The following is a 27,237-nucleotide window of genomic DNA, read 5'->3' on the forward strand; positions in this document are numbered from 1 at the left end:
ACAGAGCACCCCAATCGCCTCCTGTCAGTGCTGTCAGGCAAAGAACTAGTCAGCTGCCCTGTGGAGCAGGACGTGGTTCTCGTCCCTTATCCCAAAGAATCAACCTGCAGGTAACTCTTCTAGCAGCCCTCGCTCGAGCAGAAAATACTTGTCCCCATTTTTCAGACGAGACCAATGTCCAAAGTAGTTAAGAGGGAGTCCTTTACGTTGTGGACAGAAGTCTTGATATCTGAGGAGAAGTCAGGGAGAGGTGGGACGGCTCAGGAAGTCTGGCCAAGCTCAGGGATTGTAGCTGGCTCTGAGTCCAGAGGAAGCCATCAGTGCAGAATACTTCTAATTCCAAGATCAGCCCTAGGGTGTGAACTGTATCTTCAGTCCAGCCCCCTGGACCCTGGGGATCCTCCCTCCCAGATCTGCCCCCAGGGCCACCTCTCATGATGTCTTCCTCTCTGTCCATTCCCAGGGTGACACAGGAGCACTGGGCCCAGTTGGCTACCCAGGACCGAAAGGCATGAAGGTGAGTTAAATGAGGTCTTTCTGAGTTCAACCCCTACCCCAACAGGGAGCCCCAGATGGAAGTCACTGGGAGAGAATCTGGGAGAGGCTGGCTGGGAGCTTAGTCCTTTGGCCGGAGACCTAGCTAGCATCTGTATGTCATTTAGACCAGACATCTTTATTGTACACCAAGTCCACAAGCTGATCGGGAGGCCAATGTGGTTCTGGGATGTAGGACTCTGGGCCAGAGATGCAGAAACTCCCATGGCAAGTGGTGAGCGTGGTTCCCACGAGTGGGAGAGACTTGCCAAGGACAGCCCGTGCCATCACCATCAGCCTTTCCTGCTCTGGGATTGGTTCAGGGATGAGGGTCACTGCAGCTTCTCTTTGCCCTGTGAGGGGGCCATCACTATCTCCTTTGCTCATAAGAACACAGAGACTCAGGGTAGGCACCCAGCTCGGGATCTTGAAGCATATCAATTTCTGACTTCTGTGGCCTTGACTTGTCTTGCAGGGACTGATGGGCGGCGTGGGGGAGCCCGGACTGAAAGGTGATAAGGTGATCGGAACTCTCCCTTACTGCCCGTGGGTTATCCGAGTGCCACTCCCCTGGGATCCCTCAGTGCTAGGCTCCTCTGCCTCCTACTGTGTCTTCCCTTCTCAGTCCTCTGCACCTACCATTCTGGCTTCTTTTGGTTTCTTGGTGTGTGAGGCTCATGGGGACGGCTGTGGAGGCCTGATGGTTAAGGTAGAAGACAAGAGAGGCAAGGGTCTACGGGAAGCCAAGGCTGACCTCTGAATCTCAAATGCAGAGCACGACAGCAGGAGTCACAGCCTCAGACTGTGGAGGGTGGAGATCTCAGAGGGCCAGCCCACACAGGTATCCCTAGAGAGTCCAGCACCCAGGCTGAAACTCTCTGGGAACCTAGGTCAGCATCCAAGCACCACTTTCCCCACTGGCCCTGGGAAGACCACTCCTAGGTCTAGCCACTGAACTTCCATTGTCTCAGCCCTGGGCCAAACCTTTTTGGAAAGGGGAGGTGAGTCCCAAGGCCCAGAGACAGATATTACCTATCCTGGATCACACAGCATCAGAATGACAGATTGATACCTGAGGAATATAGGAGTGCTCTGCCCTGTGCCGGCATCTCTTCCCTTCCCATCAGTTTCTATGTCAGTCTGAAATGCCAAAGAGTGTGGCATGTTTAGGGGCAGCACTCTGAGAATCCACAGGGAATGGCCTCCCTGCTCGGCGCCTCCTCACCTGGGCTCCTGCACCTGGGTCAGATGGCTGAGCCCTTGTGTCCTCTGGAGGCACGTGGGTCCTCGGAGAGTTCCACACCTGAACAGAATGGAAGTAGTAAGGTCAGAGTGGGTGAGTCTATTAGAGGTCACTTACTCTAGACCCTACTAGAGGTGACAACTGTGGAAACTGAGACTCAGAGAAGGGCAGATATTGATCAAATATCAATCAGATGATCATAGTTGATCCAAATCCCTGGGGTCTTAGGAAATGGAATTTCCCAGTGCCCATCCCACAAATAGGAGTCAGATGGTTTTTACTCAGTCCCCCTCAGGCAGCTGGTGAGATTGGGTGCTAACTTCAGCTCTTTATCTACCTGTTGCTACCTCTCTGTCTTCTCCCATCATGCATAAGCCTATGTTGTGGCCCGTCTAAGCTGGTGCCTGGTATGGCCTTTCCACCCCTCTTTCTTCTCTGGACGTGAAAGGCTTGTGGGGGTGATGGGGCTTCCTGACACCTGTCTGCTCTAAGACCTGAGACAGCAGCTCTGTGGAATAGCTGAAGGCCTGACCAAGGAGAGAGGGCATGAGTAGATAATGTCACAGCAGAGGACTTTGCAGGGCTGTCTGCCAGTGTGCTGAGCTAGGATGCATGGAAATGACCGTAGTGCTATCACATCCCTGTCACAGTGACTGGCACCACCAGGGGCACTTCCAGTGTTTAGCTCTGGAACACACTGAAGGAAGAGGAAGTCATTGGAGGCTGTTTTGGATGGTAGAGAGGGGAGAAGCTGTCCTGCCCTTTGGCTAAGTCAGGGTCTCTGGCTTGGGCTCTGGAGGCCACATACAAGCTGCCTCTACCTCCCAGGACCACAGAGCTGCCGTTCATCCCTGTATTCTTCTTCTCATTTTGACTTTCCATGACCCCACCTGGCCCTAAGCCAGGCAAGGCATATCCTGGAGTGAACTCCTGCTCAGCCTGTCTGTCTGGATCATGTCTTGGTTTTCTCAGTGACTTTTTTTTTTTCAAGACAGGGTTTTTCTGTGTAGCCCTGGCTGCCCTGGAACTCACTCTGTAGACCAGGCTGGCCTCAAACTCAGAGATCCTCCTGCCTCTGCCTCCCAAGTGCTGGGATTAGAGGTGTGCACCACAACTGCCCAGCTCTCAGTGACTTTTAAACTTTCCTTCTCCATATTTTAATATTTGTTGCCCTTCTTTTCACATCAGAGAGAGAGAGAGAGAGAGAGAAATATGAATACCTCCCCAAACTCTATGACCTTGTACAAGATTTTCCAAATAGAAAAAAAAAGAAAAACAAAACAATTTAAAAAGAAACTTTTCAATTCCAATTTTGTTCTGATGATGGAGTTGTGTGCCATGTCACGTTTGCTGTCACCTTGGCCTTCTGAGATTTCAACTTCCTCCTGCTGCTGGGGCTTCCTGGGGCCTCAGTGAGCAGGCCTAATAGGCTACTGGGAAGAGCTCTCAGATGGCTCCAGTCCTAAAGCGAGGCGCCTTTCCATCTGGCCTGAGAACAGTTTACTTACCAGAACTGGACCAGGAGGGAGCCGAGGAGGTCTCCCACTGCCAGTCCTGTCACCAAACATTCCCAATCCATCTTAGAAGGGACCCACCCAGAGTTCAGTCAGGGCCCGTTTGATTCTCATTGCACACAGTCTTAAGAAGCCAGCTCTCTGATGCCTCCCACGATCGCTGATTAAGCATTTAATTAGAAGCCGGCTGCTTGTACAGAAGGAAGACATGACAACTCACAGCAGGCAGTGCCTGGGCTGTCATCCCTGTAGCTTTCACCCTTTCGTGCTGACATCAACTGCTGCTCAGGAGGCAGAAGGATGAAGAAATTTGTCCTATGAGAAAGCCAGTGTTCTCCATGAAAGGGCCAGGGGGCCTTGCAGTGCTCTGAGCAGCTGTGAAATGGGAGGGATCACCTCACTCTGGGCCTCCTTACCCTACCTAAGGGGTGGGTCCTTGATCCCTTTAGAGCCAAGGCTGCTGCTGGCCACAAGAGCAGCCTCCATGAGGCTCCATGGGGTCCTCTGTTCGGGGGTGAGGGGGGAAGCTTGCAAGTTGCTGGCTCTCTCCTTATGATCTCTTTGCTGGTGTGTACTCAGGGTGAACAAGGGGTGCCAGGTGTGTCGGGAGATCCTGGCTTCCAAGGAGACAAGGTAATTGTTATCTGCTGCCATCCCTACCTCTGCCCTCATTCGTCGGAGCCTGTATGTCAGGTGGCATTTCCCATCTACCACCCATCACTTCTCCTTGGACCTTATAGTGGCCTCTGGACATCTCTCCAAGTCCCTGCCACCTATCCCAGTCTGTCTTTCCTCACTGCCCCCAGACTGTCCTTTTGAGGCCACATCTTTGTTCTTTCATACACCGCTGGTAGTTCCCAGCTGTTCTTAGGGACAAGTCCTGGTGCTCCACCCAGTGGCACAGAATCCAGGTCTCGGCCTCTCTGTCACTCTGCTATTTTTCCTCCCCCGTGGTTGTGTTCCGGATCCACTAAACTGTCCTGGGAACATTGGGCTCTTTGAACACTGCTTTTCCTTTTGAACAGAGCCCCTGGCCTCTGCCCCAATCTGATCAGACATCATTTTCCCCCCTCTACTTTCTCAGACATCTTTCTCTGATGTCCTGGGCAGATGTCTGCCCCTCACTCAGAGTGCTCTTTCTCCCTAGTTTGGGGACCTGTGCTTAGCTTCCTGCAGACTGAATTCCTTGAGGAACAGGGTGCTAGACTGCCTGACAGCTCTGCTGGGGTCCCACACTCAGCAGTGAAAATTAAGGACAAGTTGGCCAGAGGGAGGGGAGGAAGGAGGAAGGGACTAGCTGTGCTGACAGAAGGAACAACGGATGAACCATAGCACCCTTGATCTCCAGAGGCCAGCTGTGACCTGCTGAGAATGGCTCCTCTCCCTGGGTTACACATGTGGCCACATCTGGGCCTCTCCCAATTGGTCCACCAAGCCCAAATGTTGACTAGCCCCAGTCCCTTCCTCCCAGGCAGCTTGTCCTGACCCAGCCAGTGTCCATGTGTGCATTAGAACATGCAGGTCTGGCTGTTCTTCTCTTGGGCTCTGGTCTCATGTAGCCTGAAGGGCATTGCAGGACTAATATAGACTAAGATTCCTTGGGTCCTGTACTTGGGCCAAGGCAGCTCCCAAGCCTGCAGTGGAAGAGGGAGGCCCTTGTCCTTCCCGAAGATCTCATTTCTAGGCCTGGGCTGGCAGGAGGATGCTTCATGTGCTCTTGGCATGGTTGCCCTCAGATAACCTAGTTTGCTTTCTCTTTCACAGGGGAGTCATGGCTTGCCAGGGCTCCCGGGTGGCCGGGGGAAGCCAGGGCCTCTGGTAAGTTCTTCTTCCTCATCCTTCCACTTTGCTGTAGCTTCAGGATATTGGGGCCAGTACCCCTCCCTCTGCTCATGGGTCATGGCTGGAGGTACACCCAATCCAAGACTTCCCTTTGCCTTCTAGTAGACCTGGACTGAGTGTAATGAGGCACACGTAGCCCCAGGTCAATTTCCTAGATAGAGTTTTTGAAACTGAGGGGCAGGAGTCACACTGGGTGCTGGACAAGCCCCAGGCCCAGCACAACAATGGACTCCAATTGGAACCAAACTCTACATGCCTGTGGACAATGCTGATGTCATCCATTCCATGTCACCAAGCCACACCTTTTTTAAATTTTGTCACTCTCTTTGCATGCATGCTGTCCACACTCAAGGGCAGGGAGGGCTAGTTCCATTTCTTAATGAAGAAGTTCAGATCTGAAGGCTGAAGTGACTTCCCGGGTCTCCTGGGTGGGACGCAAAGCAGAAAACATTGCAGCACCTGCTTCTTTTAGCCAGCTAAGCAGTATTGCCCGTGTAGTTCCAGAACATGTCAACTGCCTTCAGCCTAGAATGGGATATTTGTGGGAGGTAGGGCCCGTCCCATCCTGTATGTGTAGTGATTCTGTGTCTTCCACAGGGAAAAGCTGGAGACAAAGGATCACTTGGGTTTCCTGGACCTCCTGGACCTGAGGTATGTGATTCTGGTCTGTCTGTCTGTCTCTGTCTCTCTGTCTCTCTCTGTCTCTTTCTGTGTGCCTCTTTTTCTCTGTCTTTCTCTCTGTGTCTCTGTCTCTTTCTCTCTGTGTCTCTGTGTATCTGTCTCTGTCTCTCTTTGTGCCTCTCTGTCTCTCACTCTGTCTCTCTGTCTCTCTGTCTCTCTGTCTCTCTCTCTCTCTCTCTCTCTCTCTCTCTCTCTCTCTCTCTCTCTCTCCATCTGACTACGGCTCTTAGTGTTGTGCCCAGAGATGATGAAGGAATTGGTATGGATCACACATAAAATGAGAGATAAGGCCAAGGCTAGAAATGAGCTCAGTTGTACATGGTAAAATCCCAGCACTTGGATGGGGGTAGAGGCAGGAGGATGATTGGAAGCTCAAGATCAGCCTAACTTATGTAGCTAGACTCTATCTCAAAAACCAAAAGGGAAACAAAGAGAAGGTCACAGGTGAGTGCTCCGCTTTCCTTCCCCCCTCAGCTTGTCCTGTCTCACCCGGGGCTCCCCAAGCTAACCTCAGAGTCCTTCCCCAGTGGTGGCTAATGTGACACTTGTGGTTCCGATTGAGCCATCACCAAAGCCCTCGAGGGCTACTGTCCACCCAATCTGGGAGCTTCAGGTCTATTTGTCGGGGCCTCCTCTGAACCTTTCTGGCATGGCTACTCTTTGGGGCTCAGTCCTCCTGGACATGGTAGGGAGGGATGGGAGCTGCTGAATCTGGGTTAGCTGGAGAATATGAGACCAGAAAAAAAAGGTAATTCCAGTTAAGTGTGGGGCGGCCTGGAGAGCATCCGGCAGCATCTAAAATAATGTGGTCATGAACATCTCAAGCCTTGTCCTAGATGCCAGGTGGGTGCTCACCCTGGCTCTGCTAACCTGCTCCCCTCTAACAGCAGTATGCTACCCCAACCAGGGCTTCTGTCTACCTCAGGCTTGTTGACGCCTAGTCCCCAGCCAGGGCTCCCATCCCTCATCCAGAGCTCCCTGGCCTCGGGACCTTGTTCCTCCATGAGATCCCTGCAGCCAAGGGAAGAGCCTGGCCCTACGGGCTCTCCCAAGCTTTCCAAAGATCACTCATAGTCTTCCCCGATGGATGAGGGCGTGCTTCCTAAAAGCCACGGTCTGACTCTCCACTGTGTTGACTTTGGCCAGTACACAGCCCTATCTTTAGACAAATGAACTTGGCTTCGCCTCCATCTGCTGCTCACTGTGGAAAGACTCCTGAGTCTGGGTTTCCTGGCAGCCTAGCCAGTGAAGGAGGAACGCTCACTCCTGAACATGGACTAATGAGGCTCTTCATGGGCCAGGAGCTGGGGGAGAGAACTTGCCATACAAGGCAGGGGTAGGGGGGTGTGAAACAGGAGAGTTCTGCCTCTGTTTACGGGTGGGAAAAACAAGGCTTGAAGCCCAGGAGAATAGACTTAGGGTCGCTGTTCAGTAGCAATTCAGCTTGACTCTGGCTCTCAGGATCTCTCTGGGGTCTTTCTGGCCTACCTTTGTGCTGCTTTGATTGGCTGACTCCATTGCTAGGAGTGACTCTGGATGGTGGGAGGCAGAGCCATGAGTGTGCTGGTGTCTTTACTGGCTAGCACCTGGCCCTCAGGACCAGGGAGGGAGCCTCTGCTCACAGCCTCCTGACTGCATGGCCTCCTTTATTTAACATCAGAACTGAATTCAGCATCCCGGCTGCTCTGTTCCCAGAGGAGAAGGTGACCCAAGGCAGGGATGGTTTCCTAGCTTAAGAGACCAAGCTCTTGCGGATGCAAGTCTGTATGGAGTACTAATTGTAGGGTGCCCGTCTATGCACTTGGCTTCCATCATTTATTTCAACCTTAGCACAGCCCAGTGAGGTGTTTGATCTACTAACTACTCTATAGGCTAAAGCCCAGAGAGGCTGAGTAACTTGCCCCTCACACAAGGAGTGAATAACAGGGCAGGATTTTGGTTACATTGGGAAGAAACTTCAGCTTCAATGTGCCAGCTCCAAATTCAGGACTGTTTGCCTAGTGTGGTGGCAGACACCGTTAATCCCAGCTCTCAGGAGGCAGAAGGAGATAGATCTCTTGTGAGTTCAGGATCAGCCTGGTCTACATAGCAAATTCCAAGTTAGCCTCGGCTACATAGTGAAACTATCTAAAGAAAAAGAATGTTCAGGACCATTTTGAGACTTTGCCGGGGGTGGGGTGAGACAAAAGGATTTTTAACAGAAATTAGTAGTAAACGGTTAAAGGGAAGAAGAGAAGACCAACCTCAGAAGACAAAGTGGAGGGGAGCATTTTAGTCATGGAGAGTCATGGGTGGGGTGGGGGGAGGCAGCGGCTTGATTTCTAGCTGCCCTAGGCTAATGGGTTTCTAGGCTGGATTAACAGAGGTATTCCACATAAAACATGGAGAGGGATGTTTCCATACTGGGTCAGGGAAACTGGCCCACTAGAGACAGCCAGGCAATAGGGCACTTTGCCCTGGCTAGCAGCTATGGTAGAAACAAGCCTCTGGGATGGGGAATGGGTCCCCAGGAGAGGCACCAGAGTATGTAGGGGAACTGTCTACTGCATGGTCACCTGTGGGGATAGGCCCCTTAAGGTCAGGACAGGGGTGTGTCCCAGAGTCCAGCACTCTGAGCAGGGGATCTTAGGAATTCTAGCTTCTGATAGGAGGAGCCATGCTACAGGACATTAGCACTTACCTCTGCACAACCAATGTGGCGAGTCATGGCTCAAAGGATGAATGTGGCTCACGGGTAAGGCTTTTCAGGCAGGGCAGCTGACTCAGGGCTCAGTGTCCCCAGAACGTGGGACTCTGTCCTCTGACACGGATGACCATGTGTGACAGCCTAATGTGTTTCTATATCTCTGTTCTCCCACCTCTCTCTCAACAAGTCTCAAGCAGGAAAGCTGTCTTTGAACTTGATATGTGACTAAAGATGACCTATAACTCTTTACTGTCCTGTCTCTGCCTCCTCCTCACAATGCTAAGATTAAAGACACCAAGGATCACCACACTCAGTGCATTCTGCATTTTCTCAGCCACTCTGAAAAGTCAGGCTTGGGGCCTGCAGAGAAAGGGGATCAAGTAGCTGACCTACCCCAGGTCACACAAGAGTAGTGGTAGGGGTGAACACCAGTGGGGTGGGGGCTTGTTCTGAGCACCTGCCAACCAGAGGCCCAGGTGACCTGGCTTTCTGCTTTCCCATAGGGTTTCCCAGGAGACATTGGCCCTCCAGGGGACAATGGCCCTGAAGGCATGAAGGTGAGTTCTCTCCCACCTAAGGTCCTTGGCTGAAGAAGCCCCAGGGCCCAAGGTGGCTGCACCATCTGGTGTCCTGTCAACCTGATGTGGAGGTACTACCTCTGAGACCATTTCTGTTCTCTTTCCCAGGGTAAGCCTGGAGCCCGAGGCCTGCCTGGACCTCCTGGGCAGCTGGGGCCTGAGGTAAGATAGCCCTGTCCCCTCCTGTCCCTCTTTGTCTTCTCTAGCCTATCCCAGCACCTAGCTGGCTCTGTCCAGGGTACCAAAGCCATGATTGAGGGCAGGACCACTTGAGATTCATCACCAGAGAATCTATCTGTTCTCTTACAACCCTGCCTGTGACTCTTCTCTGACCTGGTGGGGCAAGCGACTTTCCTTCCACACATAGCACAGTATCAGTCTCAAAATGAGAGGATAGGAAATGTTGGACCCCTTTCATAAGTGGAGATCCAGGGAAGGAAATGACTGCCAGGCCCCGTGTTAGCAGGCAGGACCTTTACTAGAGCCTAGATGTTCATCAGCCCGGAGTCTATGCTCAGATCCTGTGCTAGTCTCACGGATGCTCCTGGGACCACTAGAGCATCATGGAAATGCCATGCCTTACCAGGCTGGCATGTCAGCAGAGTTCACCTGCATCTAGTCAAGAGGAGCAGGCCTCAGACCTATTGGGCCTCCCACAGGAAGCCTGGCTTTTGCTTGCACATGCAGCCCTGAACCTTGTGCATTGCGGTGCACAGCCGTGGGAGAATGAGCAACCACAAGCAGGCCTTTGCTGATGCGAGTCTTTCTCTGAGCTGGGTGTGGGTCTGGCAGAGTCCCAGTGCTGGCTCTTCAAGTCACTGCGTGGGGCTGCTTTCCTGGAAGCTGCAGATGCTTGCTGCAGGGGTTGCTTAAAGGGGCTTGTGGTCAGGCCCCGGATGCCAGAAGGATCAAGCTGGAGACTGTTGTGTCCTTCGGAGGGCTGGAGAGTCATGGCCAGGAACGGGAATGGAAGGAAGCGAGGGGAGAGACGGTTGCAGCAGAGGCCTCTCTGCCTGTGCTTACATAGCTGCCCAGGAAAACCCTTACTGAGCCAGGCTCTGGGCTTATGGGGCCACTCACTCCTTTATACATTCACCAGGACACTGTGCCTTCCTGAGTGCTGTGTGCAGGGCGGTGTGGCATCGTTAAGGCAAGATGTCACCCGACCTCTAGGACTCAGCTGAAGCCTATCATCAAGGATTCAGTGTGGGGAAACGTCTGCTATGGCGTAGACAACAGAGCTCAGAACCAAATCTGTCTCTGAGCTGGAGCCTGAGATCCCAGTCTTGAACAGCTTAGACACTGGGATTTGTGGTATGACCCTTAGGTGGGGACTGATGGACAACTCCCAAACCTTGAGACCGGGTTGTGAACTCTGCAAGGGCTCCATCCCCCTGCAAGGACTCTACACACTGTATGCTCTCCCTCCTTACAGCAGGAGCTCTCCCAGGATCCCAAGTTAACTTTCCCCTTTGTCTTTCTTCTTTTCTTATGCCCCTCCCCCCAACTCTAGGGAGATGAAGGACCCATGGGGCCACCAGGAGTCCCAGGCTTGGAGGTGAGTGTTGCTGGCCCGGAGGAGGTGGGGCTTCTTGGAGCTGCGCCAGTGGGCATCGGCAGGGCAACCTTTGGCTGGTGGTCTGGAGAACAACCAGCAGGGACGCCCCTGGCCAGTCAAAGAGCACAAGACGTGGCCTAAGGGGGAAGACTGAAGGCGGGTGCCGGTGGCCTTACCTGCCTCTTAGGTCTGTTGGATTCTATGTGGCCGTTTCCTAGGGAATTCTTGCAGGAGCTGCCCACTTTGCTCAGTGTTGTCAGAGGGGAACAACCGAGGCTGAAGGGTGGAAGGTCTAGCCTGGGTCCTACAGCTAGGACGTAGGGTTGGCTACCAGAGCTAAGGTGCACATTCTTTCCCGGCTTCCAGCTTTGCAGAACACCTACCTGCCCCACCTGCACCCCCCAGCCATGGTGTTGACTGGTAGTCCGTGGGGCTTCAGATTTCAGTTTCTCTTTAACATTCAGAAATGATGGAGCACCCAAGAATCTTTGCTAGTGTGGGTTACATCTGATTGATATGAATAATTAGAACAAGCACACTCTAGGCATGTTTGTTTATTCAGTGGAAGTTAATTATAAGTCTGTTCCTCATAAGCAGAATCTTGTCTTTTGTCTGAAATCACTCTATTTTCTGAATCGGGACAAGCGAGTGGGACAAAATCGGCTTGGTGTTCCCATTTTTGCCAAGTTCTTTAATGTCACTCTGGTGAAGTCAGCTGGCTTCCTACTTCTGTGTCTGCATCAGTCTGTGATGGCGCCATGAGTCACAAAGTCTCTGAACAGTCCACTGCATGCATCAGAGAGAGTGAGGAAGGCAGATGGCAGACATCCCAGAGCTACTGTGAAGCAAACTTCCCCACCTGGCTCTCCTAAAAGGGTCCCGGGGATAGCAGAGTTCTCTGACCATGTTTGGAAGACCACAAACAGGAAGTCTGAATTACCCTGAGCCCAGATGCTCTGCCCAACCTCTTCCTTACCTCTCCCATAGAAAGCAGGGGCCATTGTCCCTGTTTAAGACAGATCAGTCCAAGGGACAAGGAAGCCATGCTGAAGCCACCTAGCTGTAGAGCATCTTTGAATTCCTTTGTCTGGATGCCTGGTGACACTGGATCTCTACATCGCTGTCCCCTCCAGAATGTGCTAGATTCCTAAGATTCTCCAGGGCCCCTCAGCATTGTCCCTGGCAGCCCCCTTCATGTGTGTCTCTCTGTTGCAGGGTCAGCCTGGAAGGAAAGGGTTTCCTGGGAGGCCTGGCCTGGATGGCTCGAAGGTGAGGAGATTGAAACATGTCTGGGGGTGGTGGCAGAGGAAGAGGTGGGTCATATCAAGCCTTGGACAAGCACAGAATCTCATGGCTAATGAAAAAGGAGGGGAAACAGTGGTCCTTATTCAATCCAGGGCAACAGAGGGGAAAGGAAGTAGACTACGTGTCCGATAGCAGGGGATTGTTCAAGTAACAGATAAGGCAGACAATGGGGCAGGCTGTGAATGGGAGTGTGAGCTGGGGTGTCACCTGCCTTCTTCCTATACTGAGCAGGCAAGAGACTGACAGTGCTTAATCGGAGTAGATGAAGAATTCTGCTTTCTCCTCTGGGCCTCTGGATAGCCTCTGATGTATGTTAAAGGTGCATTATGTCTATTAGTGGGCCTTATTTTAATGATCAAAATAAGAAATGATCCCAGTAAGGGAGTGGGCTACTTTTCTCATCTCAGCGACAAAATGCCTGATAGAAAACTGGTTAAGGGAACATCTTAATTAGGGTCACTGTGCTGTAATGAAATGCCACGACCAAAAGCAAGTTGGAGAGGAAAGGGTTTAACTGACCTACACTTCCACATCACTGTTCATCACAGAAGGAAGTCAGGGCAGGCACTCAAGTAGGACAGGAGCCTGTAGGCAGGAGCTGATGAAGAGGCCCTAGAAGGGTGCTGCTAACCGGATTTCTCTTCATGCCTTGCTCACCCTGCTTTCTTATGGAACCCAGGACACCACCAGCCCAGGGATGGTCCTACCCACAAGGTGCCTGACACTTCCTACCAATCAGTAGTTAATGAAATGCTCTACAGACCTGTCTACAGCCTGGTCTTATGGAGACACCTTCTCAACTGAGATTCCCTCCTCTCACATAGCTATAGAGTGTCGAGTTGACACAAAACTAACCAGCACAGGAAAGAAGAATCCATTTTGGCTGCCAGTTTTAAAAGGTACAGGTCACCGTGGCCGGAGAGGTGCAGTGGGGGTCATGGAGGCCACACTGTGTAGCTGAGCCTCCTGGCATCTGGGCAGAGTGGGAAGCAGAAAGCAGGGGGTGGTGGCTGATGTGGAATATTAAGTCTCAATCCAAGGCTTGTATCCACCTCTGATCATTCAGTTTCCAGATAAAAGACACACAACTTTTATTATCTACAATAAGTTATACGACACTAGAGCTGGGCAGATATCTACCCTCTATGCTATCAGAATCTACTTTCCTATCGATAACCTGGAGTTATTATTTGCTATGTTTCATCTGGGCTGCTCTTAACTCCAATTGGCCAGACCTCATGACCAGTGCTTTCTTGACTTCTAACCCACAGCGACTTTTTTCTCTCTCCACCTTCTTCTCCCTCTCCTCATGGTCTCTTTCAACAGCAAGTCCAGGAACACCAAGGCCTGCCCATCTCAATTCTGCCCAACTATAGGCTGTAGGTGTCTTTATTCACCAATCAGAAATAACTTGGGGGTGAGGTCTCATAGCATCACTTGGGTCTACCTGAGGATTCTCTTATCTCTGGGGCAACCAGGCCTTGGGGGCCCACACTTAGCATTACAATACATAGCAACAGACCAAACCTCAACAGGTGGCTGTTCTCTTTCTTCCTTTTATTCGCACCCAGCCCTTGGGACAGTGCTACCCATGGTCAGGATGAGTCTTCCTGTCTCAGTTAAACCTCCTTAGAAATACCAGCATAGACACATACATGTGTTTTGATGCCCATTTCAAATCCAGTAAGGTTGATACTGAAGATTAACCATCATTTCCAAGGAAGGCCCTTTAAAGGGAGCTATGGTGGGCTAAGTCTATAAATGCATTGGAAGAGGAGGGTAGGAAACTGTTGGAGGATCCCTTGGGCCCTGGTGATAACCTTCATCCAAGGGAGTGGATGGCCATGTGTCTGGCCTGACCCTGCCAGCATTCCTGACACCTAACTATGGCTTGGACACATGAGCTATGTTTTGTTTCTAAGCTCCTCTTCTTGTGAGGCTGCATCCTGCCAGTTGGATTTCTCTGATGGGTAGATTCATCCCAGATATATATATATATATATCTGTGTGTGTGTGTGTGTGTGTGTGTGTGTGTGTGTGTGTATACTATGCCACCTATTGAATAATATATGTTCATCAGAGACCTGGTAAAGTTATGCCAGGTACTAGAAGCTGGGAGGATGAACCCAGCTCAGAAGCAAGAATCCTGAAAAATATCCTTGCTGGTGATGAAGCTTGGAAGGGAGGCTTAATTTTCAATGATCTTTATCTGCAATTCCACGTTCTTCCTGAAGTGGGCAGCCTACATGGAAATAGCCTCAGTCAAGCTAACCAAGGTCCCAATTCTAGCCCTCCTTGTAGCTGGCTCTATGACCTTATAGTCCTTTCCACCCTAACAAAATTAAGTAGGTTGCTTGGTGTCCGAAAGGAGTCAGGACGCCGGAGAATTCCATTACCCACTCAAAGGGAATGAGATTGTAGTGTTGGAGTAGTGCTCTTTGGTTACTGCTAACTGTTTGGCATCTTCAAGGGCAAAGTCTGGGGATTGGGGTTCTTGTTCATCATCACCAATGACATCTAAGACCACTTGACCCTTGGCACTTCCTTGGGTGGTTTCAGCGTCCCACCTTATGACCTGACTTTTCTTCTATTTTTGTTCCTTTGCAGGGGGAACCAGGGGATCCTGGACGGCCAGGACCTGTGGGTGAACAGGTAAGTTAGTGATGGTGCCTCTACAGTGGCTTCCCTGTGGAGCACTTACCTGTGCTAAGTCTATTGCTAGGTAGTCACTCAGGCTGGAAACATTCCAGAGCCAGGCCTCTCACACACTGAATAATAAGGCTTGACTCTTTAATACAGCTTTTGATGCATTTGCTCAAATGGTTAATGTGATCTCACCCACTAAAACCGAGGCTAAGTCAGAGTTCTCCAAATCAACTGTGTTCTTTTAGTTCAGTGATTTTCAACCTATAAGTTGTGACCCCTTTGGGGGGGGTGTCAAATGACCCTTTCACAGGGGTCACCTTAGGCAATTTGTATATCAGAAATTTACATTACAATTCATAACAGTAGCAAAATTACAGTTATGAAGTAGCCACGAAAAAATGTGTGGTTGAGGTCATCACACCATGAGGGGTCACAGCTAGGAAGGTTGAGAACTACTGCCTTATCCAGAGAAGCAGTTCCATTCTTAAGAGGCTCAAAGTCCAAGCCTCCCTAAGTTGTAAAGAAACAACTCAAAACAGAGGCTCTGGGTATCTGGAAAACAGGAACAAGGTCTGCAGAAGAAAGGTTGCCACACGTCAGTCAAAGAAAGTTTGAGGCTCCTCGCCTTCCTCTACCTGTTAGAGAAGCACTTCTGGTGCTGTGTGGATGGCTACCTTCAGGCCTCCCTCCAGGCCTCAGTGCCTCTTGCCAGCTTGACTCAAGGAGGGCCCAGACGTGGCGTTGGGTGATGTTTTTCACTCCTCTAAATGAGGACCCTCGAGGAGTCTTGAAGAAGACTCACATGGGACAGGCTTCCTCGAAAGGCCTGTGATATCCATTGAGAGAGGGGGAGGGGGAGGGGGGAGAGGGAGAGGGAGAGGGAGAGGGAGAGGGAGAGAGGAATTAAAACCAGGAGATGCCAACATGTTTGAACTCTTTCAGTGTCTTTTGAGCACATGCTGTGGGAAGCCGGGAGCTTGAGAGCTTGGGAGCTTGTCTCAGCCTAGATGTATTTCCTTACTGGAAAAAAACACCACCAAATTCAAGTTCATAGTTATGCTAATGGTTGACCCTGGGGAAGCTGATACTTAGAACCTTGGGACTGTCAGAACACAGGGATTCTCGGAGGACACTTTCTCCAGGGCCCTGACCATTTCCTGTGCCTTGGATACCTGTGCCCAGCTGAGGAAGCCCGTGGACCCTTCCTTTGAGTAGATTTAAGTAAATAAGGTCAAAGTGGAGGACTCAAAGACAACCGGTTAAGCAGAAGCACACACAGAAGCTTGTCTAGATGTGGCATGCATATATCTACCTCTTGATTAATACCCTCAACAATGCTAGCTAACAGTGACCACCAGGTTAAGGGGTAATGCAGCTCTGAGATCGGTGTAGGAATGATTATAGTGACCTGTAACCAGGTGGAGAGTCACAAGTGTTAGATACTACTGGGGCTGGTTGCATATATGTTCGTACTCAGAGAAAGACGCAACATTTTAATAGGTAATGCATATAAAAATTGTAAGCTTGACATTTCAAGTTGCCGGATTCCATCAAGTTCCATATTCCATCCATAGAAACTTATCAGGAGCCTCCTGGTTTAGAAACTCTGGATTCTGGCCCACACTGGCAGTTTGTGTCACACACTTGGGAGGAAAAATGGGGTCAAAGTTATGCTCATAAGGGGCAGTGGCTGAGCTGGGCCTAAGAGGTATAGACACCCTGCCTGGGACGGCCCTGGCTCCCCAGGACAGCAGAGCCCCCAGCTAGCTGTGTGTCCAGAGGCAGTTACAAACTGTGACAGGAGGGAAGGCTGTCTGAGCTGAGACTCAACGCTGGCCCCTGCAACTGCTCTAAGGCATGGGAGGATGCCAGTCTCTCTTCATGTGATCATAGCAAAGGGGTGGGTGTTTCCTGTTCCTGGCGGAACCACAGGCTCCCCAGGAAAGATCCCCCAAGCTCACATCACAGGCCATGCTTGTAATCACAGGAATGGCTTCATTGACTGCTCACCCATGAGGTACCAGGCTCTACACCAGGCACTAGACACAAGCGTCTGCGGTCCCTCCAACACTTCTGTGATGGGAGCTGTTATGACTCACAGTTTGCAAATGAGGAAAGGAAACCAAGGCCCTGAGAAATTAAGTAGCTTGTCTAAGGTCTCATTGGCAGTAGCATACCTCAGAACTAACTGACTCTTTAGAGGCTCCGAGTCCGAGTTCCTCAGGTTCTACCCAGACAAAAATGGGAAATCTGTTGATTTTCCAGGACCCTTGCATTTATCTACCAACGAGCACAGACTGCTTGCCAGGCCCTGTCCTAGGTGCTGGGAATAAGGTGTGAGCCTTGCCTTTTTGGAGCCCTGTCCAAGGACAATGAGCACATCAACACCTACCCGGAGTAGTGGTCCAGCTGCAGTCTCACTCGCAGCTGTCTGATTCTCAGAAGCAAAAAGACCCTCCTCCCTCCAGTGCCCAACAGAATGGTGTGAGGAGGGAGATGCCACCATACCTTGGCAGCTAGAGAGGAACAGGCTGTGCCCCTGACTTTCCGAGATACTTCTCTGACCAACCTGTCAGAAGGAAGCCCTGTACACCCCTGAGAGAGACTGCTCCCCTTCCACCTAACTTACTGCCAGTCCAAACCCCTCCCCCCCAGGAAGGAACCCCATGGGGCTCTGGGGGCCAGGGTGACAGGCACTTGCTGGATAGCTCATTCAGACCCCGGCTGGCTTTGTCTTGGAGATTTATGTCTTCTAGGTCCGGACAAATAATAAATATAAAGTAGCCATGCAATTTCTTTCTCCAGGCCCATCAGGCAGGCTCCTTTCCACGAAGCCATGTTTGTTCCCTTCTCTGACACCATTTAATTGTCCGACTACTTCCTGATGGGGCGTACTGGTGGTGCTTTAGTCATGTGCCCCTTTAAAAGCATCGGGGTCGTGAACAGTCCAAAACATCAGGAGGTGCAGGGACTTTTATTGAGTTGCTAGTTCTGTAGGTGACATGTAGGTAGACCAATTAGTTCAGGGCCCATAAACCTGGAGTTTGAATAAAAGTGGCATAGTCAGACTGCCAAATGCAGGATTTGACATATAACAAGCCCTCCGTACATGGAGTTATAGGTATTATGTCACCTTAGAAAGACCCCAGTTTATTTGATTTATTGGTTGTTTGGTTTTGACTTTTGAGTCAGGGACTCACTATGTAGCCCTCTGCCTGTCTTGGTACTTGGTACATAGCTCAGGCTAGACCCAAAGTCCAGACTGTGCTCCAGCTTCTGCTTTTCAAATATGTGAGTTATCATGCCCAGGTTATGTTTAGTTGTTGGAAAAGTGAGCACCTGGCTCTCCTCCGTGACATATGATCCATGAGCCCATAGCTCACACTGTAGCTCCCACACATCACCTCTGAAAGAGTCTCTGGGCCAGAGACAGGCCAGGAGGCCATCCTGTGGGTGGTGATGGTGCTGACCCACTCGCATGCACATTGTTGGGGCCTACAGTGGAGAAAAGGTTCAAGAGGGCAGGGAGAGGCATTGTCTGAGTCCCTGCCTCCACCCACTTGGCTGCCACCACAAGATACTCATGGCCCCTGGGAGCTTGCCACTTACAGCTGTCTGTGGAGGAGGAAAATGGGCTTTGTGCACTGAGCAGCACCCACCCCACTCCCCCAGCTCCCTGGCAGGTAGCCTGACTCTCCAGCTTAATTGGGCACTGGGCCTCTGGGTTCTTAAAAGCTCCAGGTCTCACCTCTCGTTGGTCAGAAGTGGGGCACATATCTCACAGGACAAACCCACCCACTCCTGTATGTCCTAATTTTCTGGGAAATGCTTGGCTGTACATTTGCAGTCCCCCAAAGCTTCTTTGGCCCTCCTGACCCACATAGGAGCCCTCTGAGTATGTGTCTCAACAGAGAGGAGGTGGGTTACAGCAAGAATTTGCTTTACCTCCTTGGGGACTCTTGGCTGATTACCTGCCCTAGGCATATGCATGCTCAGGGTTGACGGCAGGGCCACTAAGAAAAGCCTCTGGAACCTGGAGGCAAGTTGTCACACACAGATGAGTTTAAAAAAAAAAAGAACCAAAGGAGGTGTGTGTGTGTGTGTGTGTTTGTGTATGGGGTATGTGTGTATGTGTCTATGTATGTGCTGTGCATGTCTGTGTGTATCTCTGTGTGTGTATGTTTATGTGTATTTGTGTGTATGCCTGTCTCTTTGCATGTGTGTATGTGTCTTTGTACTCTGTGTGTGTGTGTGTGTGTGTGTGTGTGTGTAAGAGTGCCCATGTGTATCTGTGTGTGTTAGTGTGTCTGTTTGTGCGTGTGTTTATGTCTGTGTGTCTGAGAACATGAACCTTCAGCACAGGAAAGCCCTGCAGTAGAAGCCTCCACTTCCTACATTCCACCCCTGTCTCTGCTGCAGACTGTTAGGGTTTTTTTCTGTTCCAGTCAACAAGTTTGTTTCTCTCTGAAAAAGCCCCAGAGCCCCCAAAGATGGAGACAGATGGCCTCTTCCCAGTTCACCCACACACATACACTCACATACACACACACATACTCCAGTTCTCCAAATGTGTAGGGATCCCAGCCTGCTTCTGGCACGGGAAGAATGCTCAGCTCCCAGGGTTGCTGGCAGCAGCCCCACCGCTTGGCTCTCAAATCTGAACCATCTGGCAGTGTGCGGGGAGAGGCAGCCCGGAGGCTGTGCTAGTCCACGGCAGTCCCAGCCATAAGAGTCACTCAGCATGGACTGAGGAGGGATGGAGGGGGGGAGTGAGGTGGTGGGATGACGGGTGGGCTGGGCTCTAGGAGAGAGAAAACCTTGAACGCTCAGCATGCCCCCAGATTCACTCATGTTTTTTCCCTGATGTGTCATTCCCAGGGGCTTATGGGATTCATTGGTCTTGTCGGAGAGCCTGGAATTGTTGGGGAGAAGGTAAGTGAGGGTACTGGAGACAAGCCCTCAGAGCTTGAGCTTTATTTTATCAAGACAGGCAAGGGCCAGTGGGGCTGGGGGCTGCAGAAATTGTACCACCTCCCTCTGGTTCTGGCATCCATATTCTCTAAGAGCCTATGTTCCTGTCTCTGTACCTCGTGTCCTTGCATCCCAGAGCCCTTGTCTTCAACCATACCCATAATCAGACATTGGCATGGCTGCCAGTTGATATGTGCACCCTGGGTTCTCACAGCTGCCAGCTGGCATCACCCAGCCTGGGTAGCAGTAGTTGGGTTATTCTTCAGTGGTCATTGTTTCAGGTTCCTCCATAGCCCCTGGAAGCTCTGTCCTAGAGGGAAGGTCAGTGAGATGCCAGCAGAAGGGGTGGCTTGCCCAAGACCAACTAGATTGTACGTGCCAGAGCTCGGATTTGAACCAGGCCCACCACTGCAGGCCAACAAAGCCAACTAAACCCTTCGCCCAAGTAGTGATCTGTGGCTTCCCCTGTCTCTCTAGGGGCCTAGTAGGTTTGCAGACTCAAGCGCTTCATTCTTCCTCCATCCCCAGGTCCTCCCTATGCTCCTCCCCTTCCGGTAACTCTAATGCTATTTTAAAGTAGTTAACCATTCACCGAATGTTGTGAAGTTTGTACAGGAGAGCCTCGGGGGCTCTTACTCTATGCCCCTTAGTGCTAACAGCTTATGTAACCATCACACAGCATCAAAGTCAGTCCTGAACTTCTATTACTCACGTTTCTCATGTCCTTCCTCACCTGTGGACCCTTGCTTTGGGCAGGTCCCCTCTTCCCAAGCCCATCCACCCATGTCCACTCTTCTTGAGTCACTTGCTGGGAGTCCTTTCATCACCAGGTGGTGACACCCCTGTGGCAGTGGCTAGCACGGCCTCCCTGTCCTGCCCTGCACCTGTCCCAGGATGCATGTTTTCTAGAGGTCCCAGCTATCTCCCCAACCCATTGGGTGTCTTGCATTGTAGGAATTGATCTGTTTCTTCTCCTCATGGAATATCTGGGATCTGGTATGTGCTAATGTCAGCACGCAATGGGTGCTTAATTCATTTTTACACCAAGAGGAGAAATGGGCCTTGCAGAAACAGAGGCAGGATGACTGTAGCCTTGCCTGCTGCCCTTGACTCCCTGGCCTATTTGAATTGCTCTAGAGGACATGAGTGATGTCTGACCATCTGGTGTGCCATGGGGGAGAGAGTACCATAAACAGAAAGAAAGAAAGAAAGAAAGAAAGAAAGAAAGAAAGAAAGAAAGAAAGAAAGAAAGAAAGAAAGAAAGAAAGGTGGCTATGACTGCTTCTATGTCAGCAAGCCCAGCCCAGGAGGTAGCAGGCCTAATGAGAACCATGTGATGTGGGCCAAGATCAAACGGGTGATGCAGTCATTATATCTTTCATTGGGACCATCCTGGCCCAGGGACATTCTTTACCCTGGAAGAGGAAGCTGGGGTTTCCTGCCACTGGATTCACATTATTACAATGTGAATAAGCTGGGGAGTAATTCCGGAGACCATTGTCAAGTTATTGCCTCCCTTTGAGTCCCTTCCCCCAAGTCCCCCAGACCCAGCCATGACCTGTGTGCCTTGCTGTTTCCATCACAGGGAGACCGTGGGGTGATGGGACCCCCAGGTGCACCTGGACCCAAGGGGTCGATGGTAAGGAGTAAGTCTGCATCCTCTCCCCTCTCCTGGCATAGCCTCAGGTGATAGTGCTGTTCCCTCCACACATCACATGCTCCAGACTGGATGTCTCGCTCTCTGCATCCCTGGCCTGGAGTGGCTTTTGACTGCCTCACCCTGGCTTGGGGCTGAAGGAGAAAGGATATTGCACCTTCATCAGCTGACTCATCATTTTTCTTCCTCCTTGGCAGGGCCATCCTGGAACACCCGGTGGTATTGGGAACCCTGGAGAGCCTGGACCCTGGGTAAACAAATCTCTCATGTCTCCTAAGCACAAACACATGGAGTCCAGACCTTAAGTCTCAGACCTGAGTGGACATCCAGCCCTGGCCCCAGGCTGAGTGCCCAGGAAGATACTACAGCATTCTCTGAGCCCACATTTTATTCAAGTGAAACCTGGAGAATGTTGAGACAACAGAACCATAGACTGAATGGAGCCCTGGGCCTGAGGTTCCATTTGGGGCAATCTGTGACACTCAGGAGCACTTGATTATGTCCTTTCTGTTCTTAACCTGTCACATACTTGATCAGTGAGTAACCTCTGCAGGTTCTGGAACTGGGAACACAGATGTCAGCAAGGCAGAGAGCAATCTATCCTCAGGAGTGGTCATGTCATAGAAAATCTGATAAATCAGGGATGCCTTTATGGGAGTGTTTGAGGCTTTCTGGCATGACTGAGGCCAAAGAAAGTTTCCAGAGACTCTTAAGGCAGCCTAGGAGGAGGAGGAGGAGGGAGGGCTGCAGGAGGTGTGTGGTCAGGAACCCCAGAGTTGGATTAAACCCCTGAGGGTGGCTAGGGGCTGCTCTTGTTTGGAGTAAGTGATTGGAGTAGATGAGATGTGGAACACTCACAAAGACAAGGACAAGGCTCATCCCTGGAGTCAATCAGAATAGAGTGATGGGGGGGGGGGCAGCCCCATCCAATCAGAATAGAGTGATGAGGGGTAGTACCATCCCTGGGCAGATCTGGGAATGATGAGTTCTGATAAAGCTAGATGAAGAAGCTCTGTAGTGCTGAACAAGAGGATGCAGGCACTGTTGATGGCATGACCTGGTGGTGGGGTTTCCCACGTACTGGTTCTCTGTGCTGAGGGAGAGAGAAAAGGCAAGCCCATTTCTACCCTGGTTTGTACATCAAATGTATACTGGGTGTATGGTCTGACCTGTGGGTGCAAAAAGGGCAGGAAACAGATCCAATTCTAAAAATTGTCTCTATCCAATGGAGTATCAACAAAATCTTTCTCTCGGCTGTTGAGAGGTATTTATTGAGCACCCACTGCATACCAGGCTTATGTCAGGTGCTGAGGAGAGGCAGTAAGGGATTCATACAAATAAAACCTGGACATGCATAGCCATCACCAAGCATGTGCCAAGCACAGTGGCTGCATCCTCCCCACAGTCCTTTGAGTCAATGGAAAGGTGTCCCTGGGCAGAGCCACCCTTTGGGGTCTCAGTCACATGCATTGTTTGCCCTGCTCATGAAAAGGGAAAGCCACATCTGACCACATCTGAGATTTGGGACCAGGCTTGCGGTGGAAAGAAGCAGGAGGCAGAGGATAGTTTGCAGACCAATACTCAGCCTCCATCCAATGTTCAAGGCTGGGATGGTTAGAGCCCGCTGGCATGTAAGATGCACACTGAGACCTAAGCTTAGGGTCTGCCATTAAATTCTTTCTTCTGGATCCGGGGAGATGGTTCATTTGACAAAGTTCTTGCTGAGCAAACACCAGGACCTGAATTTGGACCCTTAACATCTGTGAAAAAAGCTAAGTGTGCTAGTGATCACCTGAAACCCCAGTGGTGGGGAGGTGGAGATAGGAGCAGCTTGGGGGCTCAGTGATCAGCCGGCCAGCCTAGCTGATCAGCCAGCCTAGTCATTCAGTGAGAGACCCTGCCTCAAAAAATAAGGTGGAGATTGACAGAGGGAGACACCCGGAATTGACCTCTGGCTGCCCCATGTACACACGCACGTCTGTGTGAACCTTCACACCTGAGGCTTCCTCTACCTCAGTTTCCCCAGCTGTCAGCCAGCATCATGCTGCCATCACCACTGAGGTGAGAAACGGCTGGTATTTTGTGTGCTGTCACTCCTGAGCACCTCATAGATGTCATCGGCTACTTGCGAGACACAATGCTTGCCACTGTAATGGTGTCTACCATTGAAGTGTCAGGTCTGCTGAGCATTTTCCTGTCCTGTTAACTTCCTCACTCTGCACTCTGAGCTCAATCCCAGACCAATGGCTGTGTAGAGGGAGGCAGGTCCTCGGACCTGTTGAGGACACTGCAGGTCCCTTCGATGCCCACCAGCCTGAGGGAGAAGGGACGTTCTCCATTCTTGCTGTAGATGAGGACACTGAGGCAAGGTGATTTGCCCTAGGCCTCACAGCTAGTGGTCGTGGGACTGTGCCCTGCTGTGGTGCAGTGCCCTGGCCTTGGGTCCTTCACATAATTTAGTTCATGTGGAACCTAGCTCCTGAGGCTTCAGAGGATGTGCTATATGCCTTCTGAGAGAGCATTCTGGAAAGCAGCCTGTTACTACACCTACCAGATGCCTGCCTTCTGCCTTCTTACCATGCAAGCCTGGGGTTGCTGGTATGTCAGGCTGCATGATAGCTCTTTTGCTCCAGCAGTGGCAGACCAAGTGGGTCTGTGTGTTAATATGTCTGTGCCTCAGGGCTGTAGGAGCAGCAGGATGGGGCTGGGCTGCTCACTGGCATCTAGCAGATGAGGCTGCCCCTTTCTGGAAGGCTCCTGCCTCCATCACAGGGTCTAGCTGGCTGGCACAGATAGTTATCTGTGCTCTCTGAGAACCCTGTCCAACCAAGGTGCTGAGTTTAAAGGACCCAGCTAAGTGGTCATTCTGATTCTGCCCTCACCTTCTTACTTGCTTCTTGTTGTCTCCTCCCTCCTTCCTTTTCTGCCTCTCTCCTTCCCTCCCTTCCTGTTTGTTTTTTAGATAAGGTCTCACTGTGAAGTCCCAGCTGTCCCAGAACTCAGACTAGGTCAGACCAGAGAGTCTTAAACCCTTTCCACTCATGACTCTTCACACAAGAAACTTTCATGCAACTCCGGATGTATAGGTTTATAAAATAGCTCTACAGGTCAAACACCTACTGACAGTAAGTCACACAGAAATTCCCTTTGAAACCGTTGTTGGTGTCTGAATCATTTCACCATCTGTTAAATATGGAAGCAAGCTTGCATACTGCTGAGATGGAAGTGCCTGTTAACTTTTACATAGAGGATTACAGCTTGGCTGAACATTTGATACTGCTGGACCTGGGGCATCCTCGCCAGTTTTCAGAGTTGATTGGCAGATGTTTTAAATTTAATCATCAATGCTGAAAATTCTGCTTTGCACAAATACATAATAAAAAAAATGGCAGAAGTGTATTTGGGACCATTCAGAAATTGCTGGAAATGTTGTTCTAATTCCAAGCCAAACTTCTTCAGTGAATGATTTTTTTTTAACTGCAACTCAAAGCAGTTTTTAAAACCAAACATTCTAATACAATCTAAAGATATGTTAATTTGACACCTGATACCTCCGTGCTGAACGTGGTGGTAGGAAAATATTTAAAGTCTTTGTTTTCCTTTATTGGAGTGACATATTTGTGTGCAGACAGAAATGAGTCAGAACATTGTGGGTTAGAACAGACATTCGTCTCGGATCTGAGCACAGGTATCCCCGACAGTGTTTGCTGGGATGCTTGCTGGAATGGCATGTGCAGTGTAAACTGCGAGTGTTATATGGTCATGGCCACGGATACAGTGGAGTCATATGATACAACACAGGCGAGCACAGCCTGAAAGGTCTGACTCACGGTTTTGATTTTAAATTGGTTCATTTTTACATTCAGAAGCTTCTAACTGCTGCCAGTCTTTTCCTCAGCCTCCACGTTCAGTTACATGACCTCAACCTGGAGTCTCAGGCCACAGTTTAGGAAACTGAACTAGGCTGGTCTTGAACTAGGCTGCTTCTGCCTCAAGCTCTCTAGTGCTCTGAGTACAAGTGTGAACTACTGTACCTAGCTCAGGCCTATCCCCTGATCTCTGCCTCGCCTCCTGTCTGTCCCCACTCTAACTCAGAAGACTATGATGACGACACAATGACATGACTCCTCCTCCTCCTCCTCCTCCTCTCCCTCCTCCTCCTCCTTTCTCCTTCCCTAAGGCAGGATGCCTCAGGTTGAGAGAACCTACCCAGGGCTGTGTGGTGTTAGCTGGGACAGAACTCAGGTGCCCTCTGAGGAGAGAAAGGACACAGGGATGAAAGAAGATGCCTATCCCACGTTGCTGTCACCTCTCATTGCTGGTTGTGAGATTGGAAAAACGGCTTGTCTAGGGAGGCTCTGCCCACCCAGACCCCCAGGACACTAGCCACACCCAGGGTCACCGTTTGCCAGGAGCTTCTCCCAGCAGGTCCAGAGTGCCTACTTCTCAGTCCTGCGGCTGCTGGCGTCCCCACCCCACAGATGATCTCAAGCCCTGAAGCGGCTTCTAATCGGTTGCCCTCTCTTCATTCACCACAGGGCCCTCCAGGATCTCGAGGCCTGCCAGGCATGAGGGGAGCCAAGGGGCACCGGGTAAGCAAGGACACTTCTGCTTCTTGTCGCCTGCCCCACACTGGGATTTGTGATTTCTGTCGCACCGGCCAGAGTCCGATGCTAGAGGCTGAGCCATCTTCCCAGCCTGTGTCTGAGCATCACGCTTGGCCATCCAGAGGGCACAAAGGAGCCTTGGTCATTCTTCACTCATTCTGCCACTGTTCCCACTGTGTGAGCCACCATTGGAGGCAGCCACATGGGACAACAGGGCAGGCCTAAGCCCTGCCTGGCCTTGTCACCTGGGCATAGGTCACATACACCTAACTGGCTTTTAACAGTCAAAGCTATCCACTAAAGGTAGTGTGGAACCATAGAATTTTAAGACAAGTTCTCTTCTGAGTACAGTAGCCTAGAGGAGTCACCAAATCTTTGTGCTGTCTGTCACAGACAGTAACTTGTTTCACCTTAGGCATTACCCTGCCAGGGAAGTACTGTTGCCCTCAGAAAAATGCCGACATAGATAGGTTATAACACTTGCCTCAGGCTGCACAGCTGCACAGCGATGCTATCTCAACCTCCCTAATGCTCGCTCGGAGTGCAGGTGTGAACATGGAGAATAGCTGGAGCTGAGATCTGAACCCAGAGACGCTAACTCGTTGACATACCGAACGTAGTCTCCTTTTCAGTTACAAGGAGTAAATGGAATGGCCTCCTACCCTGGTGTGAAGGCACATGGCCTCCTTGTGAAGAGGAAACAGGATTATGTAGGCTGCCCAAGCTATTTACCAAGCCCTGTGTGGGGTTCTGATACCACTCTCCTATTGGCTGCTTCTGGTTTTAAGACAAGGCCTGAACTAGACAGCCTGAGTAGCCATCTTGTGGTAGGAAGATGAGACGTTGCTTTGGCCACTAGGGTCCCTCCTAGCACCCATTCCTTCTGGGTCTCTTCAGTGAGACAAGGCCTAAGGGTTTCTGGGCAGCCCCTGACCTAGCTGCAGGGTGAACTATGGAAGCCTGGGCCATCCACATACAAAGAGTACGCTGCCCCCGCACCCCTTCCCAGCAGCAACTAGAAGACTCTCCCCACCGATACACATCCCAGTTGAGAAAACCCAGACTCCTCTCAGAGGATTCAGGACAGGAGGGGACATCCGAGGACCAGAGCCATTTCCTGTGAAGTTTGGCAGAGGTTGAAACATGGGATCAGCCATGGGGAAGGGGCCTAGAGGGGTTCCCACTGCACCTATGAGGTCTGAGTTCTAGCCAAGCCTGTCCTATGTCCTTTGGAAGGCTTGTTGTTCTCTGGGTCTCAGTTTCCCCACCGGTGCCATGCAAGATCTGACAGGCTCTGCTGGCTTTCCTGCCCATGTGTAGGGTGGGCATTCTATGCTGAGAGAGAGGGTCTGGAGACAGAGGGGTGGCCCGTTAACACTCTGTGAAAGAATGAAAGTGCCTGGTCAGCTACCATG

At 50.9% G+C, this 27,237-nt stretch overlaps 1 protein-coding gene across 13 annotated transcripts in view; it reads left to right on the forward strand.

Moving 5' to 3' along the window:
* Col27a1 (collagen, type XXVII, alpha 1) overlaps positions 1 to 27,237 on the forward strand; it is a 120,983-nt gene that overhangs the window by 58,049 nt on the left and 35,697 nt on the right. For 10 of the 13 annotated variants that reach the window (XR_390328.3, XM_030253629.1, XM_030253631.1 and 7 more), the window contains 14 exons: positions 464 to 517; positions 1,010 to 1,054; positions 3,871 to 3,924; positions 5,056 to 5,109; positions 5,731 to 5,784; positions 9,004 to 9,057; positions 9,187 to 9,240; positions 10,592 to 10,636; positions 11,852 to 11,905; positions 14,549 to 14,593; positions 19,466 to 19,519; positions 21,144 to 21,197; positions 21,413 to 21,466; positions 25,754 to 25,807. Coding sequence is in view for 11 of the 13 variants with exons in the window: in XM_030253629.1 (XP_030109489.1) it covers positions 464 to 517; positions 1,010 to 1,054; positions 3,871 to 3,924; positions 5,056 to 5,109; positions 5,731 to 5,784; positions 9,004 to 9,057; positions 9,187 to 9,240; positions 10,592 to 10,636; positions 11,852 to 11,905; positions 14,549 to 14,593; positions 19,466 to 19,519; positions 21,144 to 21,197; positions 21,413 to 21,466; positions 25,754 to 25,807 (729 nt within the window). In the remaining 2 variants the exon portion in view is untranslated. Of the gene's footprint in view, positions 1 to 463; positions 518 to 1,009; positions 1,055 to 3,870; positions 3,925 to 5,055; positions 5,110 to 5,730; positions 5,785 to 9,003; positions 9,058 to 9,186; positions 9,241 to 10,591; positions 10,637 to 11,851; positions 11,906 to 14,548; positions 14,594 to 19,465; positions 19,520 to 21,143; positions 21,205 to 21,412; positions 21,467 to 25,753; positions 25,808 to 27,237 lie in introns of all 13 variants that reach the window. The other 3 variants (XR_003954978.1, XM_006538039.4, XM_030253634.1) reach the window with 2 other exon arrangements.

Source organism: Mus musculus, chromosome 4 (assembly GCF_000001635.26).
Source record: "Mus musculus strain C57BL/6J chromosome 4, GRCm38.p6 C57BL/6J".
Taxonomy (NCBI): Eukaryota; Metazoa; Chordata; class Mammalia; order Rodentia; family Muridae; genus Mus; species Mus musculus.